The 20,242-nt window shown below is 41.4% G+C and overlaps 1 protein-coding gene across 1 annotated transcript in view; it reads left to right on the forward strand.

The window, feature by feature from the left end:
* The window catches only part of GLIS3 (GLIS family zinc finger 3), a 161,910-nt gene that overhangs the window by 86,688 nt on the left and 54,980 nt on the right, over positions 1–20,242 (forward strand). Inside the window, exons 4-5 of the mRNA XM_063128554.1 lie at positions 11,331–11,492; positions 16,029–16,139. Of these exons, the coding sequence (XP_062984624.1) occupies positions 11,331–11,492; positions 16,029–16,139 (273 nt within the window). The remainder of the gene's footprint in view (positions 1–11,330; positions 11,493–16,028; positions 16,140–20,242) is intronic.

The raw sequence follows: 20,242 nt of genomic DNA on the forward strand, positions 1-20,242 counted from the left end.
GAAAGCAGAACTCAGTCCTATCTGAACTGAAGGCTCAGACACTTAACTGTGCAAGAGTTATTTGGCTGCTATTTATTTATTATATTCAAATGCACCCAACAACAAGGTTACATGCTTCCCACAGATCTGTTGCTGGACAGTTTACCTGCATATTGCCTCTTCCTTTTACCTTTCTTTGCATCCACAGCAGAATGGAGATGTATACAGAGTAAATGTAAAACAAGCCACAACATAGTGCATTAATTATAGCTTCCATGTTTCTGCAGGATGTGGCCAGTGACAAGCATGATTTTCTGACAGTCCAGTCGCTGGCAGAATCAACCCTACAACAGCCCATGGGTTCTTGGTGGCATATTACCCACAGCAACTGGCCAGCTTTGCAGAACACAACAAGCCGTGATATAACTATGCAAACCCCTCAGCATCTGTGCATGCGTGGGAGGAATAACCATTTTCTGGGCTAGATGCCTAGCCCATCTGCTCAGTGAGCATAGGAAGGAGTGGTTCATGACCACAAATTATGTGGATCACTCCTGCAAAAATAGCTCTCGAGGCTTAGCTGATAACCTATTTCCAAAATGGACTGGCTCAAGTTCAACTTCCCCAGCCTCTCGATGGCCACCCCAAAACATGCATTGATAGGAAGCCCACCATTACGTGGCACTATAACATGCCCCACCAGAACAACAGTTCTGAAAATCAAGAAGAAACTGAAACAACTCCTGAAGTGCAATCTTCTATCTGTCCTAGTCCTGTAAGAAGTGCTCATCCAGCCCAGAATTGATTAGGCAATGTGGTCTAATCTGAACTGCCATGAGTTGCCCACCTTCAGTTAAGCTTCTGCCCAGCACACCCTCTCCAATATGAAGCACAAATTCATCACTTGTCCAGTTGCAGAAACATCTGCTCCTGTTTTATTTTAGCTGCAAAAGATAAAAGACAGAAAACACCAAGATCAGTGGGAAGGGAAAATCCTTACAGCTTACAGAAATGCATATATGTAAACGAAAAAAGGGAAAGAAAAGGAATGCACTGTGTAGGTGATTTATTTAGCAAGGTTTTCAAGCTAATCCTGAATTTCTCAGGTCAGTGTTTGACTGGGTGATGCAGCTTCTACTGTCTTTTCACACTATGATTTTCCATCTCAGTTATTTAAAATCTGATGTCAATGAGCATAAATAACTCAGCCAATTACACTGTACCAAATGCCTCATTTTAATGAGAATTCTTCAAGCTGTAATTAAAATCAGTGTTAGGGTATCTAAACACATTGAGGACATAAAACCACAACCACTTATTTTAAGAGCTCTTTCTTCCATTAAACAAATAATGCCCTTGGTCATGAAGTCTATGTTTATGAAGATTCTTCATCTTTCTTTAACATTTTCAAAATAAATACTATGCTATACTGAGCAATCAAAAGGTACAATTGCTGCTCCTCTCCACCCTGGTTCTTTATTCTAAACTATAATCATTTTGTTTTAAGCAGGATGTACCCTGATCCTGTGCATGTTTATTTAGAAGTAAGTCCCACTGGATTCAGTGGGACTTAATGCCAAGTAAGCGTGCCAAGAATTTCAGATGAAAATAAAGCCCACCAAAAAGTCTGCACAGTAGCAATTCATAGATGGCTTTTAATGAGCAGAATTTATGTTTTGGCAGCAAGTCTTGTGTGAACATAGAAGGTGGTGGCTTATGTTTTTAAGCTAGCAAATACTACTCTCCATGGCTAATGGAGGGGGAGGGATTTGGACCAGACTCAGCATGGGTGGAGGATTGGGCTAGACCCCCCTCTTCCTCATGACCCCAATCCAGATTGGGGACATGGCTGATTGTCTTAAAAGATAATTACATTGGGAACTCTAAATGCAGTGTCCCAGTGTTCTGTGCGGTTTGGACCTAGGTTTCCTAAGCAACTCCATAATGTGCCATTTGTGGGAAGAGGAAGAGTACCAAGATTATTGGGAGTAATGTGAGTAGAGATTCTGGAAAACCCTCCCTCATACAATCCAGGAGGCAGAAAATGTAACATCCTTTAAACACCTCCTGAAAATGTATCTTTTCACATAGGCTTTCTCTGGGCTATAACTGCTGCTGGTTTTGTTGTTGCTGTTCGGCATGTCTAGACCAGGTGTTATCCCGGGATCGTCCCTGTGCGTGCAGATGACGCATAGGGGATCCTGGGAGCAGTGAGGGATGATCCCTCTATTTCCCCGGGATATCAACAGGCCTTTTTAGCCCAATTCTTCCCACAGTTTCTGGATTGTCCCGAGACCGCAGGAGGAATGGGGGCGTGTCCCGGATTCGTCCTGCCTCCTTGCAAGTAAATGCGAGGAGGTGGGAACCGGGCACAGGGCACAGAGCTCTTCAGGCGCTCCGTGCCCATCAGAGGGAGGGGAGGAAGGGGTTGTGTTTTAAAAAAACTCACTTTTAGTTGGTGTGCACATGTGCTCATCCTTCTGTAAAGAAAGAAAAGAAAGATGGCAGGTGCAACATCCCTCCTTCTTCCTGGGATGTTGTGCACGCGTCTAGACTCACGAGCAGAATATTGCTCCTCCCTTCCCTGGTCTAGACATGCCCGTTGTTGTTTCTATGTGGTACTTTTAAAGCTTTATATTATGTTTTGATCTAAAGTATTTCATGGTTTAAATTGTGAACTGCCCAGAGAGTGACAACTATTAGGCAGTATAAAAATGTAATATATAAATAAATAAAGAAAGAAAGAAAGAAAGAAATGTGTGAAGGCTTGTGGGGTGGGGAAACTGGGACAGGAAAAATCATTTCTTTCCAAATTTTCCAAAAAATCCTTGATGGGGGGGGGCGGAGCAGGTAGTGCAGGAAAATACTTACCCCCACATTTTTCTGCCCTTTTACCCTGAGCCTTCACATCTCTAAATGTAGGTACAGTGAAACACCAGGGACATTTGGAGCAACGGAAAAGGTTAAACAATTAAATGAGGGAAGGGCTCCAGGATGCCAAAATATGTTCATAATTATCTGTCCCTGTGGGACATGAATGACCTGATCGCAACAGTTATTGTAGTATGTTGTGGCCCTCCAGGCGTGCCATACCAGGAAGTGCCTGAATTATCAATCAGGCGCTATGCTTTCAATTTCTGTTCAGCATTACCTGTAGCAGTGTGCCTCATGGTCTTTTCTCAATAAGCTTTATTTATTAAAGTTGTTTGGTTTATACCCTCCATGTAGTATTATCTTCATGATATTCTACAGTTATGATTAGCTAATCAAGTGTTCTTGTACAAAGACCAGATATCTATTATCCTATAAATGTTTTGTCTGTAACTTTTTACGCAGATGTGTGTCTTTCAGCCATGAATGCTTATGGCAATGCATATAGCAGTGGAAATGACAAGTGCCTTTTGAAACCTATGAGTGGGGAAGCTTTGGTATTGATGGGGAGAATTTTACTGGAAAAATAGCAAGCAGGGGAAAAAGCACATCTCTTTGACTTCCAATTCTCTGCTTACAATTGCCACCTCCCAAAACTGTTGTTCTTTTAAAGATCTGTCTAATTTTGTATGTTACCTTTATATCTATCATATCACTTCTTTTGAAAGAAAGACTGCTTCCCAAATTAATAATGCATTATTATTTCCTGCTGGCGTTCGAAAGTTTCTTGACTAAGATTATTTCAAATCATAGTATTTTTCTTTTGTTTTAAAACTAGTTTATGGAATTTGTTGTTGTTGCGTATTGCTTTGAGTACATTTTATAGAAAAGTATCTTACAGCACAATCCTGTGTGAGTTTGCTGAAAAGTAAGCCTTATTAAGATGAGACTCCCAGGTAAGTCTGTATCCACTTTCCTGAGAATAAGCTCCAATGAACTCAGTGGAATTTACCTCTTGAGTAGACCTGCAGTAGACATGCAGAGGATTGTGCTGCCAAATGTTTTTTTTTTTTTAAAAAAAAAAATAGAGTTGGATAGCATCAAAAGCTGATATAATGTGAAATGGGTTGAAAGTAAAATAAAAGTTTCGAAGAAAGATTCATAAGAAGAATCAGGTAGCTACAACAAAGTTGGCAGTAGTTAAAACTAAACTATACACATTTTGAAACTTACTGAGGAAATGAACGAAAAAGGGAGGAGAGAGGGAGATGCAGAAAAGTAACAAGCTGCTTTCTAACAAAGGGATTCACTTCTAAACTAAGTCCCAAGTTTCTTCTAATAGCTTTCATTCCACATGGTTTTAAAATTATTACCAGCTGATGCATTCAGAAGTAATTTCTCTTCCAAGAAGCTTGTCATAATATTTATTTTCTTCACAATAACAACAGCAAAATCAGCCAGGGCTGAAATAGGGAGGTTTACTAAACTTCAATCCTAATCTTAAACATGTTTACTTGGAAATTATTCCCACAAAATTAGTCTGTGTGTAATTTGTACTTACATACATACGTACATTCCCATCAAACGTAAATGGTACTTGTACTGTGCAACACTACACATTTACTCTGAAGTAAACCCCATTGTGTTTAGATGGACTTACTTCCAGGTAATTGTGCACATGACTATAGCCTAAGTGACAAAGACAGATCCCTACCCAAACAAGTGTACAGTCTAAAGTTCAATGGGAGTTAATTCATGGTAATATGCTTGGGATTTCAGCCCTATTAAATACAAAACAAGACCCATCTCTATGGTGACTGAGTTTGTTAGGCCTAACTTGCAGTTATGTAACATTTAACATTGACTTAAGGGCATTCCTTGGGCATTTTAGGTTTATTCCTTTTGGGATTTCATTTTGAATGTAATAGGCTACCATATCACATATTTAAATATTAATGAGGGTTGGCCCAAGACATGTTGCTGCCCGAGGTGAAGGAGATGACGGCGCTCCCCCTACTATGTACAGAAGCCAACCAGATTGCAGGGTAGTTTAAGGCAGGGATGGGGGACCACACTCCAGCCATCTTGGGGACCAATCTGGCCCTCCAAGGTTTCCCAAATGGCCACGCCCCTTCCTCTGATCCGACCCCATTCTTCCAATCACCAATTGTTTGGTGGTTTTCTGGCTCTTGTGCAGTTTCTCTCATTCTTCAAGACTGAAATGTCTTTCCTAAGGCTTAGTTGCTTAGTTACTGACTGTTACGACAATGGAACCAGTTACACTAGAGTAGGGTGACCATATGACTGGATTTGCTCGGATTTCTCCGGGTTTTTGATGACAAATCCGGGAGGGGGAAGGAAATCCGGATTTTTCCAAAGAGCAGCTCTAATGGGAATTAACAAAAATACTTATAACTCCGTCATTTTTTAAGATAAAGACATGAAACTTGGCACGATGGTAGCTCTTAGGAAGGGCTTTAGTCATACCAAATTTGAAACAGATCCATTCATCCATTGATTTTTTAGGATTTTTTTTAAAATTGAGGTTTTTAAATTATTTTTAAACTGTCATTTTTAAAGATAAAGAGCTGAAAGTTGGCACCATGATAGCTTTTAGGTAGAGCTTTAGTCATACCAAATTTGAAACAGATCTGTTCATCCATTGATTTTTAGGAATTTTTTAAAATTCGAGGATTTAATTTTTGTTTAAAAATATTATTTTTAAAGATAAAGAGATGAAACTTGGCACCATGATTGCTCTTAACAAGGACTTTAGCTATGCCAAGTTTGAAACAGATCTGTCCATCCATTGAGTTTTAGGATTTTTTAAAAAAGTTTGAGGTTTTAAAATTATTTTTTAAAAATGACATTTTTAAAAGATAAAGGGCTGGAAGTTGGCACCATGATAGCTCTTAAGGAGAGATATAGCCATGCCAGGTTTGAATCAGATCTGTTCATCCATTTTTTTTTAGGATTTTTTTAAAAGTTCAAAAGTTTTAAAATTATTGTGTTTTAAAACTGCTGGAGCCACATCCTTCAAACTCAGGTTGTCGAACCTCCTCTTTGTGGTTTTGCATATTGAGCAGTTTCAGCCCTTGGCATTAAGGGGATCTCCAGTCTTTAGGTAAACTGCCACAACACCCACCCTAATGTTAGAGTAGAGAAACTTGTGACAATTATACAAAAGCTTTTTTAAAAAAATTGAAATTAAAAAAAGCCAGCCATCCGGCCGGCTAGTAGCAAACCCTGTTAACAACAACAACAGCTTGCAATGAGTGAAGATACAGTCAGAAAAGATATTTGAGGGAAGGGGAGACTGTATCACACAAAGCATAGCAAAAGCTTCAAAGTACAGCAAAACCTACAAAAGTAGGAGTGAGTGAAGTTAATTTCAGATACATTGTATCTCTCACTTGCTCTTTATTTCAGTGATTTTAACATTAAGATGCTATGTAGAACAGATTTGTCTTAAATGTGTGCTGTAAAATCAGACATGTGACCAAGCCCCCTAGGTGCTGGACACGCCCCCTTGGGGGCCAACCATGTTGTCCTCCTTTTTCGTTTCCAAAATATGGTCACCCTACACGAGAGGCATTCAGGAGGCAGCTGGACAACCTTCTGTCAGGGATGCTTTAAGGTGGATTCCTGCATTGAGCAGGGGGTTGGACTTGATGGCCTTGTAGGCCCCTTCCGACTCTGCGATTCTATGATTCTATGGTAATAAGACCTTTAAGTTAAAATATGCTGGCATATTCTGTGTTTTAGCCTGCTCCCGTTGCCCTTGGCCCCACCCACCACTGGAATACAGCCTCCATGAACTTCTCTGAAATTGAATTCAGCTCTTGGGCTGAAAGAGGTTCTCTCCTTCTAGTTTAGGCAGTACAGAGCAAGATATGTCCTCCAACACCTTCTGCCTCCCCCTGCCCCCTAGGATCTTCCTCCTGAGTGAGTCATAAGACAGTCCCTGCCTTCAGGCTTACAACCTGAAAGATACAATGCAAAAGGTAAAGGGATTGGGAGGATGAAAAAAAAGAGCAAAATTTATTCAGCAGCAGCACTATTCAACAGCAGAACTGAAGTTTGAGCAGGGGAATAGGTCCAATGCTTTGTCCACAGCCTCTAAAAACAGATTAGCATAGCTAACTAATGCTTTGTCTGATCACAGTCAATATCATTAATTTTGATATTGTTGTGTGAATCAATAAAAGGCCTAGAGAACAGCAAGCTTTTCATATGAAGTCTTCTCAATCTCTTTTTTGAGAATGCAATCCTTATAGAGCATCATTCAACAAGCGTTTTATGGCACTCTTGTGACTGGCCACTCACAAAGCTTCATGGGACAGTGTTCCTCCCGCATGTCCCCCACTCCATCTGTCATTTTTCCTTCTTCAAAATACCACCAAGAAAATCTGATTCTTTTGGCTTGGAGCTTTTTCCTGCCATATGCAGGAGAGGTTGCGCCATAAAACAGCCCACTGAATGGGCCATGTGGTCGTTGCTTGCTGCCTCTTTCTTCCCCATGTGAAGAAGGAAGCTGCTTGTCCCTATGGTGCAGCAGACTGAGGAGGCAAAGTGATCATAGGGAAATACAGTTTCCTCCCCCCACCCCCCGCCATCTGTTGATCCTCATTTTCTGTTCAATTATTATTTATTATGGTCGCAGACCAGCAAAACCAATATAAAACATACAAGGGATAAATAAAAAGTGACGTAAAAACATGTCAACATGTTTGGATTTTTTTTCCTGGCTGCTTCTGCAAACCTTCCACCTTCCAATCTTAGGATGGTTGAAGAGTGTGAAAGGGCAACTGCCTTACCCCTGTATTCCACTGTATGCAAGGCTTGGTTGGGTCTGACTCCTGGTGAACTGGACCTTGCTAATCACCAGATTTACTTTAGGTTTTGCACAGTTTGTGTGCGTGTGTGATTGACAAAGACTGATTTTCACATTTCTCCAGTTGTCAGGTTATCTTGGACTGTATATATACAACATTTCTGTTTTGTGTCGGCTGTGGAAGTATTCCTGAATGCTAACCAAGTGAGTGGGTGGGTCAGTCGGTCTGTCAGTGAGAGAATTAGTATCAGAAATTACACAAGCTGCCTCCACTGCTTCTTCTGCCATATCTACAGGACTCATAACTTTCAACACATTATTTGTTTTGGACAATAAGAAGAAACATTGCTAGCCAAATGTGCAATGGACTGTGAAGGTTGCTGTCTGTTTCTGAAATCCAAGGCCACTCGGAGGGGCAAGTTACATGTCATATATAGATTCATGTATAGGGGCATGTATAGTGTAGGGGCATGTATAGATTCAAGCCCCTACACCACTTCCTTTCTTTCCACTGGGAAAGGGTCTTAAACCTTTCCCCTCTGACAATTTCTCTGCTAAAATACCCCCCCCCCCATCTGCTTACCTTTCCCTTTGCAGGGCAAAAGATGTGGTTATCCATATACTTTCCCTGTGCAGGGCCTTGCTATTTACTGTTTTACTCTGTACAGCACCATGTACATTGATGGTGCTATATAAATACATAATAATAATAATAATGGAAAGCATTTTTAGCAGACAAATAGCTGGAAGGGAAAGGGTTAAAAAGCCTTTTCCCCAGGGGGGATCTTCTGCTACAAATTTCAGCCTCTGTAGCTGCATTTTGTCAAAAGGAAAGAAGTCTGGATTAAAAAAATAATATCTACAACAAAACTTCATGTGTAGTTTGCCCCTCAGTGAGAGCCATGGATTTATAGCAGAGCTGAGCAATGTGTGTTGGCCTACAACCTCCACCAATCCTGGCCAGCAGAGCCAATGGTGAGGGAAGATGGGAGTTGTAGGTTAAAATATTTGGAGGACCACAAGTTGCCTTCCCTTGTTCTATAGTATAGACTTTCTTTATAAAGGGTATTTGCAGCATTAATTCAAAATATAGGCTTAAAAATGTAAAGGCTTGTGTTGATGCTTATGAACAAAGGCAGCAGAACTATGCTAATCTCATTGTGCAAGCATGTACAAGTTCTATACATACCCAGATTCATTCAGAATGAAATTAACACAAGAATTCACTTTCCAGTGGAAAGCGGTGTTGTTAGTCCATTACAGCAAAAACAAGGGCCATATGACACCCCGAAGACTGACACATTCATTCTGGCATAAGGATTCATGTTTCCCTTGTTCATAAGCATCACCATAAGCCTTTATATTTCTGAACTCCTAGGGGCTGTCTTCACGGTGCCAAGTTGGCACTGCCTCCCTCCGAAACTCCGCAGTTTCCCTCTCCCAGGGTGGCGTCGGGTAATCCTGACACTGAGGACAGAGTGCGGGGTTTCTGGGCAGCCCTCTGGATACCGGAGCTACCCCCATCTTTTTCCTGGTGGAAGAGGACCAATCGCTGGTCACCTTCCACTAGGTATCGCCCCTGGATTGGTCCCGGAGTGTCAACAGACGGCGGAAGAGCCGTACCAATGTTGCTCCGATTGAAAAAGTCAGAGTTTTTCAATCTGTAGCTTCACAGGAAAGCCCCTCAGGGGCTACGAAGCTGTGCCTGCATCATATAACTGATGCACCGCAGATCTGCAGCCACTGCGGGGCTTTCCTTTCATATAGACAGACCCCTTATTTCAATTACTGCTGTATAAAGAAAATAATTCTTCATGTAAATACATTCACAATTGTATGAACAAGACCACTGGTGAGTTTTTAATGGTCCAGAAAATTGTCTTTGTGACTTAGGGCCTTGCTAGACCTATCAGGTAATCCGGTGAGGAGTAGGGGCGAGGCTGCGCTGCAGCTAGCGCGGGCCGTCGCCCCCAGCTAGACGTAACTTGCGACGGGGTAAGGGAAAGCCCCGTCGCATCGGCCATTTTTAAAAAAAATTAAAGGGCCATGTGCGCAGGAGCGCACCAACGGGAAGGTAAGGCTTTTTTTAAAAAAATTAAAGGGTTCCCCGCTCCCCCCTGCCCTGATTTCCCCCAATGTCTGATGTCCCCCCCACTTGCCCCCCGCTCGCCCGCTTGCTCGCGTGTCCGCTCGCCCCCCCACTCACCTGCTTGCTTGCCCGTCCGCTCGCCCCTCCACTCGCCTGCTTGCTCGCCCGTCCGCTCGTCCTTCCTGGCCCCCATCTCTCCCCCCCCCCGATTCCCTTGCCCCCAGCTCGATGGGGTGCTGTGCCCACCGAGGAGTGCTGTGCCCAGTGCGCGGCTTCTCCCGGCTACTCACGAGTAAGCCACGTAGCTGGGAAAAGCCGCGGACCGGTCCACACGCAGCCCGGGACCGTGGGAAGAACTGCGCTACAGGCAATTTTGGTTAGCGCGGTGCCAGGGTGGTTCGAGCCCTGGCTGAGGCCGGGATCCCCCATTTGGACACACAGGGACGAGCACGGGCCTCACACTGCGCTAACCCGTGGTCTAGCAAGGCCCTTAGTTAATAGTTTCAGTTTGCAATGTTACAGTACAAAAAACCCATAATAACTGGGAAAACATTACAGAGTTCTTTTCTTTTAGTAAATCCACAAAATTTTAATACTTCCAGAAAGTCTGGATGATTCAGGCTTCCTTCTATGTATGTTATAAGGCTTTAAAATGGCAAAAACTTGGCATGCAATAAAATGACTAATTGTGGTAAAGGTGTTGCATCCTCTTTCAAAGAGCCCCCTCCCTCCTGCTACCAACTGTCTCTGGAGAGGCCACCAGTGAGGGAGGAAGCAGCAGCCAGGCACCTCTCCACCATGCCTGGTCCAGCTCCAGCTGAGAGCCCCCTCCCTCCTGCTACCAACTGTCTCTGGAGAGGCCACCAGTGAGGGAGGAAGCAGCAGCCAGGCACCTCTCCACCGTGCCTGGTCCAGCTCCAGCTGAGAGCCCCCTCCCTCCTGCTGTCATCTGTACTTGCTGAACTTTACAACTAAGATTGTAGTGCCTGAATTTTCTTTCCTTTCCCCCCCCCTCCTCCTCCTCCCTCCCAGTCCCCTTTCCTTTTGTGTCATGTCTTTTAGATTGTAAGCCTGTGGGAAGGGACTGTCAAGAAATACTTTTGTATTTCCGTGAGAGCCTTTTTTGGCTGAATGGCGGCATAAAAATCCTTAAATAAATAAAAAATAAATAAATAATAACTCAGACGTTATGAACATTTCCATTTGAAAATGTGAATGAAATGAACTTGGTTTCTTGTTTCTTCACCTAATCATAGCTCATGTGGGAATAAGCTAACTAAGCCTGAAATCCTATTAGCAACTAAAACCATGCATGTTATGTACAGTTCAGAAAAAATATCATTCTAAGAAATAATATCTGATCATTGTGAACTGCATGCTTAATTTTGAAGATGCCCTAAAACTTCTTTTACAGCAATTCTTGAAGAGTTTACAGGCTCACCTGAAATCTAGCTGATTAATATGAACATACAGGCAACATTTGTGCAAGGAAGAGAGGAAAATGTTTTCCCCTCCCCCTGTTTCATTCAATCTTAGAAATGTTGTTTTGTTTCACAGTTCGAAGGCTGCCAGAAGGCCTTTTCTAGACTAGAAAATCTCAAGATTCACTTAAGGAGCCACACTGGAGAAAAGCCTTACCTTTGCCAGCATCCAGGCTGTCAAAAAGCATTCAGTAATTCCAGCGACCGAGCCAAGCACCAGAGGACGCACCTGGACACTGTAAGGGAAGAATATGGCTTCAGATTTTATTTTGCTATTCTGCTATGACTTTGCTGCCTATCGTGTCATCTGGTTTCAAAATATATAGCTTTAAAGGGTGAAAATGCCAGATGTGGAGAGTTTTGAGTGGTGACAGTGCAACCTCCTCCAAGAGGAGTTACCAAATTTATTCAATTTGTTTTGAAATGTAGTTCTTCTTTCAGCAAAGGAGTTCATGGTGGCAGATAAGAGGACTTTCCCTTTTCCTCTATAACTGTGGGCTTGTCCATATGGCTGTTTACACTGCCATAAATGCGCATCTTTCCATTTTCGGACAGATGACGCAGCCGCAAACGCGAAGCCATCCAGGGGAAAACCCTAGAAAATCTGCTCCAAAAAAGTCGGGCATTTACCCCATTTTTTTTGGCAGCGGAGGTGGCTCTTAAAAACTAAAAAAAAAACAAACCTAAAAAAACCCCCATAAAAACTGGTGGGGGGGGGGAGAGTAGAGAGGCAGTGCCATTCGTCTCCCCCCTTTTTTAGCATCTAAATCTGCAGAGCTCTGCAGAAACAAATATAAATATAAACGGGAGGATTGGTCAACCTCCATCTGAATATGCGGAACGCCGCATATTGGGATCTTTAAATTAAAAAAAAACGGGGAGGGATGGCCCCGTTCTTTTCCTACCCCACCTGGGGAGGAACAGCCCCATTCCTTTCTCTCTCCCGTTTCTTTTTTTAAAAAAGTTTTCAAGAGACGCCAGGCAGGATGAGTTGGGAGGACCTGTCAACCACCATCTGAAAAATCGCACTTGCCTTCCTTCCCTTGCGGAAGGAAGGCAAATGTGGGTGCAAGGTGCCTCTTGGCGCCAAAGAGCCTCCGTATAGCTGGGGCCTGTTTCAAAGAGGTACACGCTGTCTTTTATGTTTGTAGGCTGCAATCCAAGATCCAGGGCGAACAAAATAGGATGCAGTGTAGCCACTCGAGAACCTGGGAGCCTCCCCTCCCACAGTCCATTCACTCTCCATGCATTGCTGTCATGCCCAGGCATGGTGCCTCTTGGCAGGCTCATCCCTCCAAGTAAGGATCCCTCTATGCCCCATTATAGGGCATCTCACAACCCACTCCTCCCTCAGGCTTACAGCAGCCTCAAGCAGGAGCAGAACCATGCATGGGGCCTGAGAGATGTTGGAGTCTCTAAGATCTGTCAGGGATGCTTTAGGGTGGATTCCTGCATTGAGCAGGGGGTTGGACTTGATGGCCTTGTAGGCCCCTTCCAACTCTGCTATTCTATGATCCTATGATTCTATCAGCTGCAGAAGGACTTGAGTTTAGGGGGAAATGGGCCTGTTGAGATGCTATACATTCAACATAGAGGCACCAGAGTGCAGGAACAGTGACTACACTGGCTGCATAGGAGATGTTGAGATGCTGCTTCACACCATGCTCTGGTCAGATAGGGTGCAGAATTGCCACCTTAGACTTCTTGATGGCTGCAATTGCACTATAGATGGAAGCAGGCAGCTTCTGATACGGCTGGATGAAAAGAACAATTGTTATTATTGCATTTATATCCCGCCTTTTTTCCTCCAAGGTGGCATACATAATCCTCCTGCTCTCACAACAACCCTGTGAGGTAGGTTGGGCTGAGAGTCTGTAACTGGCCCAAGGTCACCCAGTGGTTTTCCATGGCCGAGTGGGGACTAGAACCCAGGATCTCCTGACTCTAGCTCTTTTGATTATAAGGAAATTAAGATGGGATGGGCAGCTTTTGCTAAAGACTAAATGACAATGTTTGAGGGTCTGCTTAGGGCTTCAAAAAGATATTTTCTAGTATTTTTGTCGGTATGTATCAGTTGTCTAACAGTATAATCTAAGCATCAGCCCTTGCACTCCTGTGCAATGTATGCAGATTAAGTAAATGTATTCTTAATATTTCTTTTTATTTATACAAAAAAAGTACCCTGCTTTGCCCCTCAAGAGGAAAATATTCAAAGTGGGTAACATAATATTATGATAAACAATGAAAATAAAAATAACAGCAGTCCATTACTAAAACAACAGAGTAAATAACAAAATAACAAACATGGTCAAGACTAAAAGCAGCATTAAAGAGCCGCAAAAGCAGAAATGACAATTAATAAATTGATAAATAAAGCAACAACTGAATCAAAGACTTGCTTAAAAAGAATGGTCTCCAAGTGCTGGCAGAAGCGAAGTAAGATGATCTAACCCAGCCTTCCTCAACCTGGGGCGCTCCAGATGTGTTGGACTGCATCTCCCAGAATGCCCCAGCCAGGCTGGGGCATTCTGGGAGTTGTAGTCCAACACATCTGGAGCGCCCCAGGTTGAGGAAGGCTGACTAACCTCTTGGGACAGGGGTGCTGCCACACAAACATCCTTCTCATGTATTGCTATCAACTGTGCCTCAGAAGGCAAAGGAATGCCACTCCAAGGGGTTGCATCAGCAGACCTTAAAGGATAGGCAGATTCACATGAGAGGAGATGGATATATGCACAATGTATTCCCATCGCAAAGATTAGGATGTTTATAATGCCAGATCATGGGCACAGCATGATACAGAATTCTGATATGTGAGTTCAGATCTTGAACTCTCAATGGAAGCATGAGTCAATTTTAATCTATAGGTCCCCATTGGACACATTTTCTATCTTAAAGATATGTGACCCATTTCAGGAAAGAAGACCTATATGAGTAAGATAGCTTTGCTCACAGTGTGTGCGTGCACATCTGGGTACACATCAGCATTAGTGCTGCCATTCTCATCTGGGTCCTACAGAGCTGGTTGGCTTTTGATGGAGACCATTTGGATACAACTGGAGCTGCTTCAGGGCCATGAGCCATTAGTATTGTTCCTGAGTAAAAACTATAGACAATTATAATAGCTAGAAGATTGCACCCAAAGGTATTTGAAGGGATGTATTTATTTGTGTTTTGAATTAGGCTTAGACCTTGCAGAAAACTCACAAGATTTTTCAATTATTACAATTTCCTACATAGAAGTTGCATACGTATCATAAATTATGATGTGTGACATGAGTGTGATTGCTATGAGTACATAGATCAGTCCTAAAAATACATGGTGGGCCCTGACCCACAGGGAAAACACTTGAACTACACAGTACATTATAGTATATAATGACTTCTTACACAGAAATAATTATCCCTAAAGGAAACTGTGATAGATGATACAAAAGCCACACAGTTCTGACCAATATAAAACAATGATAAATGTAGGTTTCGTCCTCCCCCACAACCAATTCTAATATTCTTTTAGAAGGTATATTGATAACAGTGCATGTTTATAATTACTGTGTGAAAAGTCAAATGCTTTTAAATAAATAACCAATGAAAATAATTTGTACTTCCTTTGATATTTTTGAACCTTTAATATGTAGAATTTGCTTCCTGCTTTTATTCCTTCTCTTTCATATCACATACTAATATTTCCCCTTCCTTCTCTCTCGCCCTCTCTCTCTGTCTGAAGCAGGTTTCTTCTATATCTCTATGTCTGGGACTTTACTACAGCTTCTTTACCTGACCTACTAAAGAAATTAATTTCTGACTATACCAAAGATTTCTATGAGGGTTATATAATTGTAAGTACAAATAGAGATGATAGTTTATTTGATCAGTTTGTGAAATTGAGTCTTTTTTCCCTCTGACTCTCTTTGTACCAAAGGCATACATCATACCTTGTTCTAGGCCTTGTACGAGGTTTTCCCTAACCCAGCCATAGTGAACTTTTGCTTTCCCCATAAAAGCTTCACTATATCCCTATTCAAATGTTTTACTCACACATTCTCCCAACATGTGAGTGGGAGTGGAGCCATACTAGGTAGCCATATCACTAGCTGGTATTGTGTGCACCAACAAGTAGCCCCACACCTGGTATCTGTACATGCAGTGCAGATGTTTGCAGAGAAGAACTCTTTGTGTGTACACCTCTACATGCAACGACTCCTATGTGATCTTGATTTCCTGTGCGATTGGGGTTTCAGCTCAGATGGAAGCTTTTGGGCCTACAACTGCATGTGTGGAATGCATATGCGAACACCAGGGAGTGGGGCTAGTCAGGTTGTGTAAATCGTGATGGTGTAGCTATTTGGCTGCGTCCATGGATTGGGAGAACATGCAACTAACACTTCTGAAGAGGCTTCGTTTTCAACATATTGTGACTAGTATAATAGGAGTAGAATGCGCATGAACATTCTGTGACATCCCTGCAGCAATGGGTGAGGTGGGCGGAAGAGCAATCAGCCAGTTAAAAACAAATTGATATCTATTCTTATATAACATATGAAATGAAATTTAACAATATGGAATTATGAAATACGCTGGTAGAAGTCACTGTTCACATTCTCTTTCTTGCTAACCTGCTTTATGTTTTGTCTCTTAGCTGTGCTATAAATTTCATGGCCCTTCTGCTTGTGGCAATGCACACTACAGTTATTGTATTGCAATTTGTTATCACACATATTCACAAGCCTTAGAGAAATATCTTTAGCTACTTTGTTTTTGTTTATTTATGTAGAAACCATATGCTTGCCAGATCCCAGGATGCTCCAAACGATACACAGATCCAAGTTCTCTAAGAAAACATGTAAAGGCCCATTCCTCCAAAGATCAGCAGGCAAGGAAAAAGGTAACTTTTGCAAGCCACGGCTATGCTTGTTGGGGGTGATGGGAATTGCAATCCAACATGTCTGGTTGGCACCAGGTTAGGGAAGAGTGATATAAAACATGCTTAGGAGGGTGCTGTTGCAGTCATGTCCTGTTTGCGGATCTTCTGTGGGCAGCTAGTTGGCCATTTAGTGAACAGAATGTTAGACTGGATGGACCTTGGTCTGAACCAGCATGTGTCTTCTTATGTTCTTAAAACAACATATCATTAAAGACTGATCTCTTCTGGCAGGCCTACCCAGTCAAATGTTAAGATATTTGACTGTTATTTTAATATTGTATTAGTTTTATATGTTTTAATCAGTTTTATGTATTTTATGGTATTTGTATCTAATGTTGTTCCCCGCCTCGATGATGAAGGTGATGATGATGGAGCGGTGGCAAGCATGTTACTGCTTTAGGGTGTGGGATTTTGCGCTGTGCATTGTGTTTCTCATAGGCTGTTGTTCATTCTTTACTGTTCTATAGTGTCTCCCCCCCCCCCCAACACACCCACACCAAAAAGAGTGGGCGGGGGGCGTAGAAATTAAATGACTGCTTTTATCCCTCAGTTATGCTTAATATGAGAATTCAGCTTTATTGTTGGTTTACTTTTGTATCTTTTTAATTTATTGAGTGGGGTTGGAAATACATTTGTTGAACAAAGGGGAAAACAAAAGGATTTGTAGTATTGATCCAAAAAGTTTAAAAATAGGATCTTAGGTTGTAATGTATGGCAAGTCTAAGCTATGGTGCACTTACAGGAACTTTGTAGTGTATTTACAAGAATTTTGAGAACTTCATATGACTAACTCATTTTATGCTTTGGTATTTGAAATATTTCCTAGCATCATAATAAAAATGTAAGGAACAATAAACCTTTAAAGTCAGAATTAAGGTTATTTATGACTTTAATTAAAAATGAAAATTGGCTTAGCGTCAAAAAAAAATCTTTACAAAAATGTGAATTCATCAAAAATAACCATAAAAATTCCAAGGTGATAAAAGCACAGTGAAGTAATAGCTCCAGCCCTAGGGAACCATTCAGTTGAATAGAATGAGACCCTTTGCTGTTACACCCTGTTAGTCATGGATTTGTTTAATATATCCTGCTTGACTGCCTCTAATCCTCCTTTTAAACTCCCCTCTGCACACAAAATGTCATTATTTTGCTATCATAAGATATAACATGCCCTTCAAAATGCCGTGCACACATTGTAAGTATTAGGAGCAGTACCAATTGAATATGCCACGAACCCCAGGTTCTTACTTTGAGAAATCCTGGCTACAATGGTAGAATGTCTATTGATTCCAGTACAGCTAGATTTCAGTAATTGTGTCAGCATGTGGTTACACTGATATTGCCAGTATCCTAATGAATCATTATAGCATTTTGTGTTTCCTTCTGGGAATTCAGTCAAAGCTTTGGTAGTAATTTAGAGTGAACTCCGCATACTATGCATTTCTTACGATTTCTGCTATAATTGCATGCCACATCTAGGGAGACTATAGAAAAACTAGCAACCCCTTGCCTTTGAAGGGCAATGACTAACTTCCTCTTCCCATGTAAATACATGTAAGAGCTTTTCCAGGCACTGTAAAATCATTTAAGCCTATTGGCATGATTAGAAACTCAAGTATAAATGAAAAATAGGTGTTGTACATATTATTTATGCGAATTCATAAACTTACCTAGCATTGACTGTACTAAGGCAAACTAAGCTTGAGTCTGACTGAGGCAATCCAAGATAATCAGGAGCTTCTGTACATGAGTGATTTATTGCACTCTTATGACTGGCCACTCACAGAAATTTGTGGATCCTTTACATGACACCATCAACCTCCAGGATGTCTCCTGCTTTCCAGCAATTTCAATTACACCCCCACCCCCCAAGATAATGCAGTATTTAAAATCATACTGGGATTAATTTCGCCACTAGATGGCACAGTTTCATTGAACTTTATGGAGCATTGCCCAGAGGGGAAGTGTTCAATTATAAATCATGTGGTCACCATCTAAAGGAGCATATAGTGAATGGGGAAAGACCCTAGGGCAAAAAAAGCCTGGTAAGGCTGCAGTTTCTTTCGTTAATGTAGAGATGCTCCAGACCTCCTGCACACTAAAGCCAGCTCTGTTGCAGGCAGGAACTTGCCCTGTAACAGCAACTTTATGAGAAGAAAGTACAACCAGTAAACACAGAGGAAATGTATTAGCCAGTGCACATCCCAAACATAAGTGCCGCCACTGTGCTGATAAGAATGAATAACAGGTGAGGTGCTCATTGGTGTTGATGATGTGAGACATGTGGAAAGGCAAGCAAATGAAAATGCATAGCAGAGAATTGAACAGCTCATCCAGGATGGTGTAAGATGTAGACAGGTAATCAAATGAAAGTAAGCCCCAGAAAATATATCCATACATTTTCCCACTGCTTTGTGGGCATCTTTCTAGTTTAGATTTAATGTTTCCATGTCCATGTGGGGCCCATCCCATGATGAGATTCAGGTAAACCACATAATCCAAGTGCTTGCATGAAGGCACCTATTAGGTATATACAACTGTATATTCACATGGAAGCAACAGTATCAGTAATCAGATTCAGAAGGATTGGACTTCCACAATTATGTGATGATAATACTTTTAATGTGCAGGTACTTGTTTTATTGATTTTATTGTACCCTGCTTTTCTACCAAGAAAAATGTCACTCAAGCCAGTTTACACCTTTCATCATCTTTACAATGGAACATTCCAATTCCCTCTTTACAGATGTGAACAGTGTGGGTCCCATCTGTTCAAGAGGGCTTAAGTGTCAGTTAATTCTCTGGTGATTGTGGTTGTAGAATCTGAAAATCCAATTCTATAAGACCTTTTAAAAAAAGGATTCACTCCTGTTCCCATAAGTATCATTATTTGTCCTATGGAAATAAAAAAAAATCTGCTAAGAAAGCACAATGAAGTAAGTCAAATTTTAGGAAGTGGACACACAGACACTCAGCAACATAACCTAGCATCGTGAGTTTCCTTGTTTGTTTAATTTAGTTCATTATATATCCTATATTATCCTTTAAGCTTAGGATATTGAAAACTTTTAAAAAAGGTTAATGGTGATATGGTCCCATATTTCTCTTGGCCACTAAATATCTGCCCAAGGAAAATGTTTTCTATTTTGAAGAAACTAAGCATTATCAAATCCAGGAGAAGAGATTCCCTAAGCTGGGCAAATGTCTGCTTCTATATTTGTCCTCATTGTTTATATCTGGTGCAGGGAAGTCATGTTCAAGATGCTATTCTCAGTTGATCAGAGACATTATACTGGAATTCAGGCAGTGATCTTAAAATGTTCAGAGCAATGTGCTAAATTCTGAGGTTTATTAGACAAGTGTTTTATCACACACTCACTACTGCCCACTTACAGATGTGTGTTCATCCTTTAGACACTCTTTTTCCTGTCACAAAATAAACCCCTTTTAATCCAGCTTTTTTTTAAAAAACGGAATATGCTGCGATCTCCTGCTGTGTGCAGGAAAAGCGGCATGATAAAAACAGCCCCTGAATGGGCCATGTGGTCTTTGTTTACTTCCTCTTCCCCCTATGGTCAGAAAGAGGAAGTAATTAGGGATGAAAGCGGGAGTGGAGAAGTATTGGTAAGGAAACATGATCCCCCCGTGTGATGACGCTCTCTGAGTACTGTACTTGTTCCTGACTAGTCTATAACCCTTTGCTTATTAATACATCTTTATGGAAATTAGTATTCATGGATTGACAAACACATATTTTTTAATGCATGGATCATATGATTTACCTAGCATTGATTCAAACAGGGGCTAAATAAGGAACACTGACATTATTATTTATTTTATTTATTTTTATTTATTTATTACATTTTTATACCGCCCAATAGCCGAAGCTCTCTGGGCGGTTCACAAAAATTAAAACCACAGTAAAACACCCAACAGGTTAAAACACAATTATGAAATACAATATAAAAAGCGCAACCAGGATAAAACCACACAGCAAAGTTGATATAAGATTAAAATACAGAGTTAAAACAGTAAAATTTAAATTTAAGTTAAAATTAAGTGTT

This window comes from Elgaria multicarinata, chromosome 6 (assembly GCF_023053635.1).
Source record: "Elgaria multicarinata webbii isolate HBS135686 ecotype San Diego chromosome 6, rElgMul1.1.pri, whole genome shotgun sequence".
Classification (NCBI taxonomy): Eukaryota; Metazoa; Chordata; class Lepidosauria; order Squamata; family Anguidae; genus Elgaria; species Elgaria multicarinata.